Source organism: Halichoerus grypus, chromosome 1 (genome assembly GCF_964656455.1).
Source record: "Halichoerus grypus chromosome 1, mHalGry1.hap1.1, whole genome shotgun sequence".
Taxonomy (NCBI): domain Eukaryota; kingdom Metazoa; phylum Chordata; class Mammalia; order Carnivora; family Phocidae; genus Halichoerus; species Halichoerus grypus.
Window position 1 is genome coordinate 13,671,691 of NC_135712.1, and position 15,694 is coordinate 13,687,384.

A 15,694-nucleotide genomic window follows, 5' to 3' on the forward strand; every position below is an offset into this window, starting at 1 on the left:
ACATTGTATCCCTGGTATTTACAACAGACTTAACCCTTACCAAAAGGTGTGTTCTTTTTCCAGTTTACTTTGTGCCTGTGCTATTTTGAGTCACCTTTAAGTTTTTTGTTTTTTCAGTCAATCAACCTTTGATACTATGATTATACTTTGTTATGTGGTTTATCAGTTTTCCCATTCTTTAAGCTTCAGCAGATCCTTCAGACTTTTCAGCAGCCTCCAAAGCCACAGTCTCCGGCCATTGACAATGCTGTGATGGCTCAGGTCCAGGCTATCACAGCTCAGCTAAAGACAGCTCCTGCGCAGCCGCCTGAACAAAAAGCCGCTTTCCCCCAGCCTGAGCAAAAAACTACATTTGACAAGGTAGGCTGGCTTCTCTTACATAACCCACCTTAACTGTCGATACCACTCAATTTAGGATATGGAAGTTACTTCTTCTCTACTCACTCTCTGGATTGTTCATTTTGTTGTTTTGTGGTTTAAGGGATTTTCCCCCTTGACCACAAAGCATTGATTATTTTTCCTGGTTATAAGTGTGTAATATATACTCATTGCAAAAATTTTCAGTAAATAGGAAGTAGAAAAGTAAACAGGAGAACTTTCACCATTAACCCCCATACTTGGAGATAGCTACTGTAAATTTTTGCTGTATCTCTCTTCTGAACTAATTTCCTGTGGATATATTTTTCTTTATTTGGTCATGATATGTATATATATTATAATACATAATACATGCATGTTTTATGCATAATATATAAATATATATACACAGTTTTTAACTTGCTGGTTTTGATCCTAATCCTCTTGTCTGTTGTCATTGTTAAGGTTAATAGATTGAGATCTACCTTTTTTTTAAAAGATTTATTTATTTATTTATTTATTTGACAGAGAGGGAACACAAGCAGGGGGCGTGGGAGAGGGAGAAGCAGGCCTCCTGCTGAGCAGGGAGCCCGATGCGGAGCTCGATCCCAGGACCCTGGGATCATGACCTGAGCCGAAGGCAGACGCTTAACGACTGAGCCACCCAGGCACCCTTAGATCTACATTTTTACTGAGAGCTTATTATGAGGAGTATTCCATTACGTGTACACATCACAGTTTAGCCATTCCCCTGTTGACAGACATTTAAGTTACCTTTTGCTTTTTGCTTTTAGAACTTAGTTACCATCTGTATAACTTGAGGGTTTTGTTGGTTCAGTGTCTTCCAACTGCTCTGTTGTAGGCATGTTTAAGGAGCTGCAACTAAGGATATAGATGTGCTGGATTTGCAGAGCTCAGAGCTTCCCGTAGAAATGTTAACCCAGACAACTCTGTCTTAGCTGTTTTATGTCTTGTCTGTTCATTGGGTTTATGACTATATAAAATTGCATTTTTTCAGTCTCACTGCCAAAAATACAAAAGTTTGCAAACCCTAGAACTAAGTGAAGTCTTTTAGCTTAATCATCTCTAAAATGTTTTATTCTTTCCAGATTTTAATTTTAAGATACAATTTTATTGCTGGTAGTCCAAATTAAGAATCCATTTGGTAAATACTAGTTGTCATTATATCTTAGTGATTTATGAACAACTACTGATTAAAAGAAGTTTGGATAAAATTTCGAGTCGAAAAGGAGTACGTGCTTATAGGGGGAAAAACACAGTACAGGAAGTTCTAAAGTAAAAAGGGAAGCAGTTATCTGCTTGGAACAGATTTGTGTATGTTCTTTCAGAGTTTAGGAAAACTCCCCACGTACGTATTTTTTTAATTTTATATTTTCTTTTGGTAGTTTTATACTTTTGTTTTTTATGTTTGTCTCTTCATTCCGTCTGGAGCCTATTTTAGAATATGGTTCAAGAGAGTTGAATCTTGAACTTTTTGGAAATAGCCAATTCTCACTCACTATTTTTGTCATACATTGAATTCTGGATTCTCATTTGTTTCTGTGTCTATTTGTGGACATTTGGACTCTGTTGTGCCCCACTAATATAATTATTTCTGCATCATAACAATTTAAATACTTGCAGCTTATGTACTATATTCTGTATTTCATTTCCAAGTATTACATACACGCGCGCGTGGAGGGAAACGGGAGAGGGAGAGATTGGTTGATTTTTAAGGAATTGTTTGACACAGTTGTGGAGGCTGGCAAATTTGAAATTTGTAGGGCAGAAAGCAGGCTGGAAATTTAGGTAAGAGTTAATGTTGCAGTTCTGAGTCTGAATTCTACAGGGTAGGGTTTCTATGTTGCTGTCTTGAGAATTCCTTCTTCAGGAAACCTAAGTTCTTACCCTTATGGCCTTGGCTGAGTGGTTGAGGCCCACCCACATTATGGAGGATATTTCTTTATTCAAATTCTGTTAATTTAAATGTTAATCACATTTTTAAAAGACCTTCACAGGAACATATAGATGAACATTTGACCAAACAACTGGGCACTGTAACCTAGCCAAATTGATACAATTAAACATCACAGCATACTTTTCAAGATGAACTTTAACATAAATTTTAGAATTTATAGGTTAATTTAAGAAGTACCAAGAGCTTTACACAGAATCTCTATTAAAATCCCTTTTTATACAAGTCTCATACATTTATTACATCATTTATTCCTAAGATATTTAGTCATTTTTCCTGTTTGCTTCTTTTATCTTTTAAATGATTATGATACTAAACAGTTGGTTCTCTCAGATTTCTGGGTAGCTATTAAATTTGACATTTCCTCTTCAGTGTCTGCCTGTTTCTTTTTCTTATTGTATTGGTGGCTAGGACTTCAAAAAATGTTGAATAACAGTAATGCTAATGGAATCCTTTTTTGTTGTTGTTAATTTGAATTGTAATTCCTCTAGTGTTTCACCTCAAGTGAGTTGGTTGGTCAGTGTTTGTCAGTTACATGAAGTTTAGGAAAAACAATTCTGCGCTTTTCCTTTGACTAAAAGTCTGTTTTAAGCTAGTAGAACAGCTTGACTGGGAACAATTCATTCGAGCTGCTTCATAGATCTTCAGTTTCCTAAAAAGCAACAAAAATGTCTTTTTGGATCTTAGTTTAATTTTTTAATTTCTTCAAATCATTTTCCAAAGCAATAGGTATAAATCTTAAAACTTTAAAGAACATACCTACATGTGAAAAACAGCAAAGACAGAGGTTTTGTTTTTTGTAGACAATCTAGACCTGAGTTTTAATTTTGACTCCCATCACTGACTCTGTCTTGATTCTGAGTCGCTTAAATATCCAGTGTGCAGCACTGTGAAATGTGATGGCAGTGCCTAGGCTTTACTGTTGCTGTGAGGGTTAGATACGCTAGCGTGTGTAAGGCAGCAAGGTGTCTGGGTCATAATTAGATCGCTCAGTTACTATAAGAACTTTCAATGACATGGCCTAGGATTACAAAGAAACTGTTGTCCAAGAAGGGGACTTCCCTTCTTAATTTAGAGCTCTCTTGTCCAGTAAAGTAGAACCATAATTTCTAGGCAGAACTACCACAGAACAACACAAGTTTAGGAATTTGAAGTTGAAAATCCATGACCAGAATGGGCACAGCTTGAGGGAAAAGACTGCTTATTAAATGTCAGAGACTGAGAGATTTGAAGTCAAAAAGAACAGTGTCCACATCCCAGTTCTACCATTTGCTGGCTGTGCAGTCTTAGTAATGTTTCTTAATCACCTGGGCCGATATTTAAACAGAGTAGATAGTAGTAGAAGTAGTAGGTGTGGTGTTACCTTTCTTCCTATTTTTTTTTTTTTTTAAGATTTTATTTATTTGACAGAGAGACAGCCAGAGAGGGAACACAAGCAGGGGGGGTGGGAGAGGGAGAAGCAGGTGTCCCCCGTGGAGCAGGGAGCCCGAGGCGGGGCTCGATCCCAGGACCCTGAGATCATGACCTGAGCTGAAGGCAGACGCTTAACGACTGAGCCACCCAGGCGCCCCAAAAATTCTTTTTCAGACGGCATTTGTGTGGCAGTGGTTTGTCTGTGAACCAGGGTCCTAAGGGGCGGGTGGGAAGGTGAAACAGTAGGTACCTGTCGGTGCTGGCATCGTAGATGATAGGAAACGTCTGTTGTTTTTACCAAGTCTTTTGTGTAGTATATCCCAATCCCAATTTTAAAATGGAATATTGACGTACCTATTCCAGAAGCTCCTTGATAGATTTGATTATGATGATGAGCCAGAAGCTGTGGAAGAAGCAAAGAAGGAAGATGCCGCTGCCGCTGCCGCCGCCACCACCACCCCTGCTGTGGCTGTTGCGCCTCCAGCGCCCGCCGCTGCGTCCGCCGCACCCGCCGCCGCACCTGCCGCTTCCCCTCCACAGGCACCCTTGTAAGTTTCTTTCCCACGCTCCTCGGTGGGTACAGAGTTGGGCATCATTATAAGGCATGAGACAAGTACAGTTGATCCTTGGCATAGCATGATGATTAGGTAGGGGTGTCGACCTGCCCAGAGGCCAAAATCTGCATTATAACTTGCCTCCCCCAAAACTTTTATATAGCCTACTCTTCACCAGAAGCCGAACCTGTACACATAGTTTGTATATGTATTACATGCTGTGTTCTTCGGATGAAGTAAGCTAGAGAAAAAACAATGTTAAGAAAATCATAAGAGAAAATATGTTTACAGTACTATACTGTAGCCAAAAAACTGTAAGTGGACTCACACAGTTGAAACCCATGTTTGAGGGTCAACTATAACTTTAGTAACAAAATCATTTTTCATATAGTCACTGTTTTTTAAAATTAGGATATTTTGGATTTTCTTTTGAAAGGGGAGGGGATCCTATCAGATTTACAGTTAAAAATGGCTTTTATGTTGGGAATAATGCTGAATGTATAAATTAATATAGGCAAGTACATGATTCAGTAAGATATTAATTATTAATGACTCCTGAACAACATTCTTAATGTTTCTGTAGTATAAACGTAGCTTAGAATCGTGTGTGTTTTTGAATGGGTAAAATGAAGATTGTTCATCTTTATTTAGTGGGTTTCCTGGGGACGGCATGCAGCAGCCAGCATATACGCAACATCAAAATATGGATCAGTTTCCACCTCGAATGATGACAGTACAGCAGGATCCAGTGCACCATCAGGTATATACATTTTTCTTGCGCTGAGTTTTAGTATGTGAAGATCTGTTCATTAGAGCATATGGATTGCACTTCACAGACCACTATTATTCAGCTGTGTGGCTGACTAGTACTGCAGCTGCAATCAAAGCTATTGAGCATATAATTGACTTGGGTTGTTTTTTTAAAAAGCTTTAATTAAAACAAGCATACTAAATATTACATGCTTATAATTTAATAATAGGTATTTTTGTTAAAATCGTTTAGAGAGAGATGATAGCTCTGTTTCAGGGACCTGGCCTGCTTAGTGGTGCAGCTCTTTCCCTTATGAGGAGCTTTTTTGGGTAAATGTTGTTTGAGATGCTTTAGAGGGTTTTTAGTCTCAGCATTCAGGAGTATAGTTTGAAATCTTCAGTGAAAGGAACATAGCAGTCTGGAAAATTGCAAGAAGTTAGTAGGGATTTGTTTATTGGGTTTATTTTTGCAAATCCTTTATTCAGAGTTTCCTAAACTTTATTGCACAGCTAAATTACAGAGGTAGGGATCTAATGCTAAAGTCAGATCTAAAGAATCTATTTTTTTTAAAAGTATAGATTCTGTTTTATAACCAGCCTCGGGAAATACTACTTCATATCCTTGGTTTAGAAAGGTTTCTAAAAAATCTCTTTAGAGTATGTTCATTTTCTTAGGTGTATCTGTAATTTGCTAATACTAGAAATTGATACTGTGATTTTAATGACTAATTGATAAGCTTGTTTAAAATATGAAGAAAACCTGTGGACTTATTTCCAAATGTTTAAAAGTTACTGAAAGTTTATAAATAAATTAGAAGGAGTACTTCTTTGTGATGTTATAATTGCACTTTTTTTTTTTTTTTTAAGATTTTATTTATTTGAGAGCACACAAATGGAGGAGAGGGAGAAGGAGAAGCAGGCTCCCCGATGAGCAGGAAGCCTGATGTGGGTGGGGCTTGATCCCAGAACCCTGGGATCATGACCTGAGCCACAGGCAGATATTTAACCAACTGAGTCACCCAGGCTATTATACTTTAACATTGTTGGTATAGGAATGGCACATGCAGAAATATGTTACATTGTGGTTTACTCTTATTACTATTATGGTATTTTAAACCCTAAAAGTAAGGATGTCAGTTGAAATTCCCCTTGGAGTAAATTTTTAAAAAGTGAACCTGTACGTCAGTGCTATAATTGCCTTTGAAGTTGAAGGGAGACAGTTTGCGGTACAGTACCTCTCTGACTTCTAAGTTTATTCTGTCACATTGTTCCCCATATAAATGAAATTAATGTCTTTAAGTATATAAAGTCAAGCCTGTGCATTCATAATTTTAAAAATGAGTTCTAGAATTTTTAACCTATATACTTGGATATGTAAAATTCTTCAGATAAAATACCTATGGAAATTGTTTATCATTGTTAATTTCTTGAAGATATTTTAGTTTTATATCAAGTAACTAAGGGCTTTCCGAATTATTTTTGGTAGCTGTTACTTAAAATCTACTCACATGCTTTCTTTAAAAACAAAAGGTTCCACTTCCTCCGAATGGACAGATGCCAGGATTTGGCCTTCTTCCTACACCTCCATTTCCTCCCATGGCTCAGTCTGTGATTCCTCCAACTCCACCCGTGCAGCAGCCTTTCCAAGCTTCTTTTCAGGCACAAAATGAACCACTTACCCAGAAGGCACATCAGGTAAAACTTTATTCTCAGATTGGTTATCTTTTTGGTTGCTTTGACTTATGTGCAGATTCCTGCCTGTTTGCTTGTTATCTTCATTTTTGAATGTGAAGATAAACTGTTCATTGGGCACATATTCACCGTTTCTGTGCCTAAAGCTTTTCATCTGGAAAGTGAACATAGTAATAACACCAATTTCCATAGGATTCTGTGAGGATTGATATAGAGTATAGAATGCTTAACCAGTGCCTAGTTTACCACTGTAATCAATGGTTTAGTAAAATCGTATGTAACTTATATGAAATTCCAGAATTAGAGAAGTGTTTCTTCTAAACTTGTAAACCATATAAAAAAAATTTTTTCTCACCAATGGACAGTCATTATTTAAACTAGTAACTTGGTGTCAAGTAACCAGAATAAAACTGCCAAGGCAAGAGATTTGTAACTTAGCATTTTTTTAGTTTTTGTCATCTTCCCTCTGTAATTTCCAGTTCTCTCATTTAATGATGGGTGGTTATTTTTTGTTGTTTTTTATTGATTTTAAAGGAAATGGAAGTAGAACAACCTTGTATTCAAGAGGTTAAACGGCACATGTCTGATAACAGAAAGTCAAGATCTAGGTCAGCATCCAGGTAATTGACAGAAAATGTTTTTCCAATCCTGTATGTCTTAGGAGACAGATTAAAATCAAACTGGACTATTTTTAGATATGCAGTGTTAATAAAATAACATTTGGTGTGTTTGTATGTCTGTATGTGTAAAGTGGGAGCAGAAGTAGTAATTTAAAAAACTAAGGTCAGTCATCTTACCCATGCTTTTCTCCTTAGTTGTTCCAATGCCTGCACGCATATATGCATAGAAGGATAGGAATTATGTATTCACAGTTCCTTTACAAGTTTATCAGCAAACAAAAGTGAAAAGGTAATAAATAATATTATAATCAGATAACATTTTTAATTGCTGCAGAAAAGAAGTTAACTGATAGATACCAGTAGTAGCAGTCTATCTCAATAATGACAGCTTCTTACACTCTCAAGTACATGATTTAGTTATAGTACCGAGTTATCAAAGATGAGAGACATTTTTATAAGCTAGCAACCTTATTTATCTCATTTAAAATATGTGCATGCTTTTTAACTTGCAGCATATTAAAATTTTTTAAAATGAATTCCCTGCTATTGAGTTATTATGTATCCAAATATTAAACTACCTGGTTCTGTTTTTTCTTTTTCAGATTAATACCTGCTTACATTTTCAGTTTTTTCTCTATGTTCTATCCATTCTCCCCCTCATGAAAATGTTAGGTCACCAAAAAGAAGGCGATCTCGATCTGGTTCTAGATCTCGAAGGTCCCGTCATCGACGTTCTCGATCACGGTCCAGAGATAGACGCCGACATTCTCCTAGATCTCGGTCCCAAGAAAGGCGAGATCGAGAAAAAGAAAGAGAACGCCGACAAAAAGGCCTTCCTCAAATCAAACCAGAAACTGCGAGTGGTAAATTAACCTTTACGTTCAAACTTCTTGCATTATTTTTTTCGTATCCTGAGTATAATAAAATGTTTTATAACTGTTAGCAAAATACAGCTTTATTGTCTCTTGTTTGTGCTTTGGCGTACACCCTTGAGTTTGCTTTGATATGTTAAACTAGCTGTAAAACAGCAATAAGGAGTGAACCCAACTAATAGTGATGAGGAATAAAGTGATAGCATGTCTTGAATTTAATGTGTGGAATGGAAAGCAATTAACTAGCTCTCCTGTACATGGAAAGGTTTTTTTCCCCCCAGGTTAACTCTTTTTTAAGTATTTACAGTTTACAGAATATATTAGCTTGCATTGTCTCCTGAATCTCATCATGCATTTAGAATATGTTTAATAAGGTATCTAGATACATTCATGATATAAATTTGTAGTTACTATTGAAATTTTAATTTATAATACAAGTAGGGCATATGTAGAGCTTCTGCTTCTGGGAGGCTTATAGGATACAACATAAGAGAAAAACCACCCTTGTACACTCAACAGTCAGAAAGGGACAGCTGTATTAGTGGACAAAAACGCTGGACTGGTTGTTGATTAAGAGAGTTGGGATTGGGTCTTCTTCTGCTCACTTGCCAAGGGTGGCCTTGGACAGGTTATTGCTTCTCTGTCCCCAGTTTAGATCTATCCGCAAAAGGGCCAGATTTTTTTAAGTCTTATGTTGTTCACTATCCTATTCCATTTCTGGAAGTACTACCACAATTTTCTAGAATATTTTTAGATGTATATGGGATTTGCTACTTAACCTTATGGTATCATGTGACTTGTGCTTTTTTCCTATAATGATTTTTTTATTGTAGAAAAGTACAGTGCTGCTCATTATCAAAATGTATATATTTTTATGATTATAATTTTATTTTAAGTTTGTAGTACTACACTCTGGGTGGGACAGCTGGACAAAAGGACTACTCAACAGGATGTTGCCAGTCTGTTAGAAGAGTTTGGTCCAATTGAATCAATTAATGTGAGTATTTATTAAATTATGTAATGACCGTGGACAGTGATTAATGTCACTTTATGAAATCATGGACTTGAGACCCAAGTTAAAATTTGCCCAGCTTTGTAGAAGATGTGGCTAGTGTAGGTGTGGAGTCCATGTTTAGCACTCTGCATTTAACCACATTTCTTAGATAACCAAGTTTAATTTGAAACCCTTTTCTAGAAAATTCTATATTAACAAAGCTTGGAGAACTATAAGTTTATTAAAAACTGGTAGTTGAGACCAAATTTGAATTGCCAGTTTATGATACCTTAATCTCAGATTATAGAACCTGGCTTGGTAGGACGGGTAGGGGCCAGGGGAGTTGGGGTTGTTGGAGTTGGTTATTTAGTATTTATTTTATTTTATTGCTCTTTGATTTTATTATATTTTATTAAAATGTTTTGGAGCAGATGATTCCTCCCAGAGGTTGTGCCTATATTGTTATGGTTCATAGGCAAGATGCTTATCGTGCCTTGCAGAAACTGAGCCGAGGAAACTATAAAGTGAACCAGAAATCCATTAAGGTACAGTTTTATACCTTGTAATTCACTTTTTAAAAAATTTAACACATAATATTACTTGGCTTTTTAAAAACTAATTTTGGACACTGAGACATTTCGTATATGTCTTCTTAAAGAGGTTATCTCCTAAATGTTAACGTAAAATGTTAAATGTTGGATTCATGTAGAATTTCATTTTTTAACAAAAAATGTAGATAGGTTCATCAAGGTATTTTTAATTGGTGCTTTAAATATAATGTTGTTTAGTAAAAGATTTTGTCATTCAAGATTTTTTGGATTTTATACATTTAAAAAAAATTTTTTTAAGTTTTATTTATTTTGGGTGCCTGTGTGGCTCAGTTGGTTAAGCGTCTGCCTTTGGCTCGGGTCCTGGATTCGAGTCCTGAATTGGGCCCCTTGCTCAGCGGGGAACCTGCTTCTCCCTCTGCCTGCCGTTTCCCCTGCTTGTGCTCTCTCTCTCTCTCTCCGTCTGACAAATAAAATCTAAAAAAAAAAAAAAAGTTTTATTAAGTAATCTCTACACCCAAATTGGGGCTTGAACTCACGACCCTGAGATCAAGAGTCACATGCTCTTTCCGAATGAGTCAGCCAGGTACCCCTGGATTTTACACATTTTTAAAGTTTGCCATCTCGTTCTTAGAATAAACTATTAAAAATACTCAACAGAGATAGAGAAAAAGATGTAGTAGGTACTTGGGTATTCTTCCCATAAGGGGCCAGAGTCAGCATTTCCTCAGTGTCGTAACACTCTGCCCTTTGATTGCATTGCAAAAGGATTTTGTCTAATGTTGAATAATTCCAAGGTACTCAAGACTTTGGAAGGTGGTCCCCAGTATGCTGGACTGTACAGGGAACTTCATTCAGATTTTCCCTGATAAACATTATTTTCCTTTTCTCTAAGTTTTATATTGGCTAAATTGAGAAGTGAGTGGTTGGAAGAGTGAATAAGGAGGTAATGCCAGTTAAATTTGTACAAAGTGGGAGAAAAGGTTAACCAGTTTCCTGACATCAAAGTGAAATCCAGGGATAGCAAGCCCAGATTGTTCCCCTCTTCCCCCGAGTCTGAGTGATTAGAAATTCGAGAAACAGTTAACTCTCAAAACTGATATACTTCTCCCTTCCTTTCTTTTTATATTTTGACTAATGGTGATACAGATTGCCTGGGCTTTAAACAAAGGAATAAAGGCAGATTATAAGCAGTATTGGGATGTAGAACTGGGTGTTACTTATATTCCGTGGGACAAAGTCAAGCCTGAAGAACTGGAGAGTTTTTGTGAAGGAGGAATGTTGGACAGTGATACACTTAATCCAGGTAAAGCAGTATTTAATTTCTTTTAAAATTCATCTATTTTCTTGATTGTACATAGGAAAAATGTTTCTTCACAGTAGGAAGTGGTTTTTTGAAATTTTTCAAGTACCCACCATGTGCCAATCTCTCCATTATAAACTGAGGAAAGAATGGTAGATAAGACAGATGTGGTCTTTGCCCTTAAGGCAACTTCTATTTAGTGGGGCAGATTCAGACATAAATGAAATACTACTGATTGTGGGGTTAATCATTAATTACAGTAGAATTTTTCACTGTGAAAACCTAATAGATCAAATGAGTCTTAGACTGAACATTACTAGGTATTGTGTTTTAATCCAGTGCTTTGTAATAATTTCTTTGAAAGCATTTACTAGTCCAGAGAAGCAGTCAAAAGTAAACATGCAGACAAGGAGGTGCGTTACCTGTGCCATGAATATTAAAAATGCAAGATTGACAGTAGGATTACAGTGGGGAAAATAGCAGGTGTGGGCACGATCTGGAGATTGATAGCTGGATAAGGAGGAGTGCAGGGTGGTATGGCAAAATAGTAAGTGATTAAAGGAGTTTCAAGCAAGCAGAGTTGGTTTGAGAGCCAAAAAGAGGTGAAACAATGCTCGGCCATTCCCATACCTTGACCTCTTTCCCCTCAGTGCGTGGTGGCTTCACCTAGGTTTCTGTTCAGGCACATAGGTATTAGGGCTCGACTGTGTGCCAGGCATTCTGCTCAGGGTAAAAAGAATCTTGCTCCTCCCTCCTGGGATCTATATTCCAGACAGTACACTATTGTGGTTAAGAACATAGACCCTAGAGCCAGATGTGTGTTGAATCCTGCCTCTGCCACTTACTGGTATGTGTGACCTTGTTTTCCTTAATTTCCAAATTGTTTTCCTCATTTATAAAATGGGAATAATAATGGGACCTACTTACAGATGGTATGAGAATTCACTGAATTAATACATATTACTTAGAACTGTAGGCATTCTTTTGCATGTTTGTTATTGTGGTCCATTCACTTAATTAATATTTATAAGATTAGCATAGGCATTTCTTTAATAATCATACTGCTGAGTTTTTTATATAATCAGCATTTTAAAAATAATTTCTAGATTTAAAGTTATAAACTGAAAATGGTAAACTTGTTAAATTTCTTTAACTCTCATAGATTGGAAAGGAATCCCCAAGAAGCATGAAAATGAAGTTGCTCAAAATGGAGGGGCAGAAACCTCACATACAGAACCAGTATCACCCATACCTAAACCTTTACCAGTGCCTGTCCCTCCTATTCCTGTCCCTGCACCTATAACAGTGCCACCTCCACAGGTAAGAATATTTGGGGCACTATTTAAACTTGTGTCTGAAAGATAAACCTTTCTAAATCTTATTTATTTAGATATATGTCTAGATTAATGTTCAAAGACATGAATACATAAATGTGCATATTCAGATTTTGGTATGTCAGACCTACTTTTTATAAACTCTTAACACATTTTTCATAAACATCAACAAAATCAAAATAAATCCACATATCTGTCTACATTATTCAGTGTCTTTACAATGTTTCAGATTTGAGATGCAAACCTAATAGCATTTTATATTTGGCTTCCTCTTGTTTTCTTTTATTGGATCTTTATTCTTTGGGGACTTTATGTTCTGAGGGAACTTAAAGTATATATCCCAACAAGCAGCTGATTTGAGGGAAAGAGAGTTTCTTAATTTTCAATTTGTGTGGTGCTGTCATGAAATTTTTAATGGATGAGCTATTTAATAAATTGAGTGCCACTTAACATGAAGGTATATTCTTAAATGTCTGCTGTCTGGTCAGTCAGTGCATTACTTCAGAGGAGAGAATCTGGAATTCTAACAGAACATAGTTTGAATCCCAGCTCCATTGTTTATTCTCCACAGTGTGACTTTGGGCAAGTCACCTAATCTAAGCTTTAATTTCCTATCTATAAATGCACGAATTCCCTTTCTTGGCTTTGGCTCTGGTGTTCTTCCTAGGTCAGAGTTGTTTTGAGGATTAAATGACATAATATATGTTAAATACTCAGCATGTTTCCTGTACCTTTTTCAATTTCTCACATTAAATCTGAATCAGATAAATCTGAACTATCACAAAAAGTGAGTTACCTAGCCTTTTGATTTTCCCTCCCTAAGGAGAAAATTACATGCTTTGATACATACTTAGCTGTGATATTTTATAAATGGATTTCCTAAATGGCAAACTGTTTTGCTGATCTTTTGGACATGCCCATTCAGCACATATATCCCCACTTATTTAAAGAAACCCGACTAATCTGTTAAAATTGATCATACTTTTTTTTTTTTTTAAATAGTAGCTAACATATGTTTGGTGTTTATTAAGTGACAGGCACTAGCACTTAACATGTATTACCTCTTTAATCCCCATAAGTATGTGAGGTTGGCACTTTTCCATTTTACAGATGAGTAAACTGAGGTCTAGAGATTGTAAATAGCTTACTCAGGGTCACAAAGCTAGTTAAAAGGGGAGAGGGGATAGGCAGTTTGACACCAGAACCTGGGATCTTAATCATTGTAAATTGCCAGGTAGCTTTTCTTAGAGTTGTATTTCTCATGCTTACCTGTCCATACTGGTGAGATAAAATGTGAATTTGCTATCTTAGAGAAGCGAACAAAAATTTGAATTCTGTCATTTATAGTTGGTACTAATTACTATCTGTTAATAGATAAATTGATTCACACAGTAAGCACAAGTTTAGAAATAGCTTTTTCAACAAGATCTTTTCATCTCTACTTACCATATGGATGGGAAGATGGCTAGATACGTGGCTTCATTATTGTTTGTTTGTTTTTAGGTCCCACCACATCAGCCTGGTCCTCCTGTAGTTGGTGCTCTCCAGCCACCCACGTTCACACCTCCCTTGGGCATTCCCCCTCCGGGTTTTGGTCCTGGTGTTCCTCCTCCGCCTCCTCCTCCACCATTTTTGCGCCCAGGATTTAATCCGATGCATTTACCACCAGGTACACTAAGTTGTTAAAGAAGACATTCTTTTTAGAGCCCAAAATAAGGTGACACAACATAAGTTGACATTATTTTTCTTATTCTAGGTTTTCTTCCTCCTGGACCCCCACCTCCTATAACTCCACCAGTATCCATTCCTCCTCCTCACACTCCACCAATAAGCATCCCAAACTGTAAGCATGTTTTTCTTTCGTGTTCACTCGTCCTCTTGGAGTTGGGAGTAGGAGGGAGAATGGACCAGTAATAGGGTCTGTAGTATGGCAAAGAATGTTGACTGGGGAGATAATTATTCAGCTTCACATGTTGATGTAATTATATTCCTTAGCTACTATCGCTGGTATAAATGAAGACACTACAAAAGACTTATCTATTGGAAATCCCATTCCAACAGTGGTGTCTGGGGCTAGAGGAAACGCCGAGTCTGGTGACAGTGTGAAAATGTATGGCTCTGCCGTGCCACCGGCTGCACCCACGAGTCTGCCCACCCCTCCCGTAACCCAGCCTGTTTCACTTCTTGGTGAGTTAATTTTTTTATCATTAGTTTTTTTTTTCCCCACCCAAGTTAGGTGTTTGTTTTGTTTTGTTTTAAACAATGCTAATTTTGGTAAAATGTTCTCTGAGACTGATATTTTTCTTTGAGGAAGATCTTTCTCTTAAGTATGTGCACTTGCTCTTTACCAAGGAGTAGCCCAAGAGACAACCTCAAAGATGAAATCATGTTTGTTGTCCTGAATAAAAGTGTGGATTTGTACATCTTAATTTGGTATAGGAAAGTGATTAATCTCTGTGAGCGGGAATTGGTACAAAGTCCATAATTGATACAACCCCGGACGTCCAGCTTTATAAGAGAGAGCTTTTCTTTGACAGCCTAGAATTTTTTCCTGTCTGGACCAATTTTTACAAAACCCTGGGCTGTGATAACCTTCTCTGTTGGCTAGCAAAGAAATTACCTTTGATACATTGTAATAAAATGGCTTTATTGTCTGAGTGACAGTTGCACAGCCTGGGGCAATGCTTTCTCACCCCTCAGTTTTCTCCTGCTAGTTTATCTACTATACTCTTAACGCACAATTTTACTACTGCGATCAAGGGAAGTAAGATTTAGATTGTTTACATCTTTAAGGGGCTTACTTGAATTATAAATGATCATTTCATATACTTGTTATGGTGACCATCTTTTAAATTAATAAATTGTATTTTGAGGTGGTTTTGCCAAGTATAATTAACACTTGATTCTCCTAATGGGTAGTTAATTCATCCTTAGTATTACAACATTATAGTCCTGGAAGCCCATTGTATTTTTCAGAGGTATATGTATGTGCACATATGTGCTTTCATAATCTTAGATTTTTTTTTTTAAGGAGAGAGCACATTAGTTGCCTCTGAAATGTAGGACTGTGGAACATTAGTTTGTGATACAGGACTTTTACTTTTCACCTACACCTATTTTGGGCTCTAAAAAGAATGTCTTCTTTAACAACTTAGTGTACCTGGTGGTAAATGCATCGGATTAGTGCTGTTGGAAATTTTTACTTTGTGCATATACTACATTTGTAATAAAAATCAATTTGTTTTCAAATAGCATGCTGTCTTCTGCCCTCTCTAAGACTGA

General features: G+C 36.7%; 1 protein-coding gene across 4 annotated transcripts in view; it reads left to right on the top strand.

Annotated features, from left to right (window-relative positions):
- Positions 1-15,694, top strand: part of SCAF4 (SR-related CTD associated factor 4) — a 61,054-nt gene that overhangs the window by 27,114 nt on the left and 18,246 nt on the right. For 3 of the 4 annotated variants that reach the window (XM_036070658.2, XM_078053456.1, XM_036070655.2), the window contains 13 exons: positions 184-360; positions 4,109-4,293; positions 4,951-5,059; positions 6,580-6,744; positions 7,276-7,361; positions 8,034-8,224; positions 9,130-9,230; positions 9,659-9,772; positions 10,925-11,081; positions 12,241-12,398; positions 13,916-14,081; positions 14,169-14,255; positions 14,408-14,599. In XM_036070658.2, coding sequence (XP_035926551.2) covers positions 184-360; positions 4,109-4,293; positions 4,951-5,059; positions 6,580-6,744; positions 7,276-7,361; positions 8,034-8,224; positions 9,130-9,230; positions 9,659-9,772; positions 10,925-11,081; positions 12,241-12,398; positions 13,916-14,081; positions 14,169-14,255; positions 14,408-14,599 — 1,888 coding nt within the window. The remainder of the gene's footprint in view (positions 1-183; positions 361-4,108; positions 4,294-4,950; positions 5,060-6,579; positions 6,745-7,275; positions 7,362-8,033; positions 8,225-9,129; positions 9,231-9,658; positions 9,773-10,924; positions 11,082-12,240; positions 12,399-13,915; positions 14,082-14,168; positions 14,256-14,407; positions 14,600-15,694) is intronic. The other variant, XM_036070657.2, reaches the window with a different exon arrangement.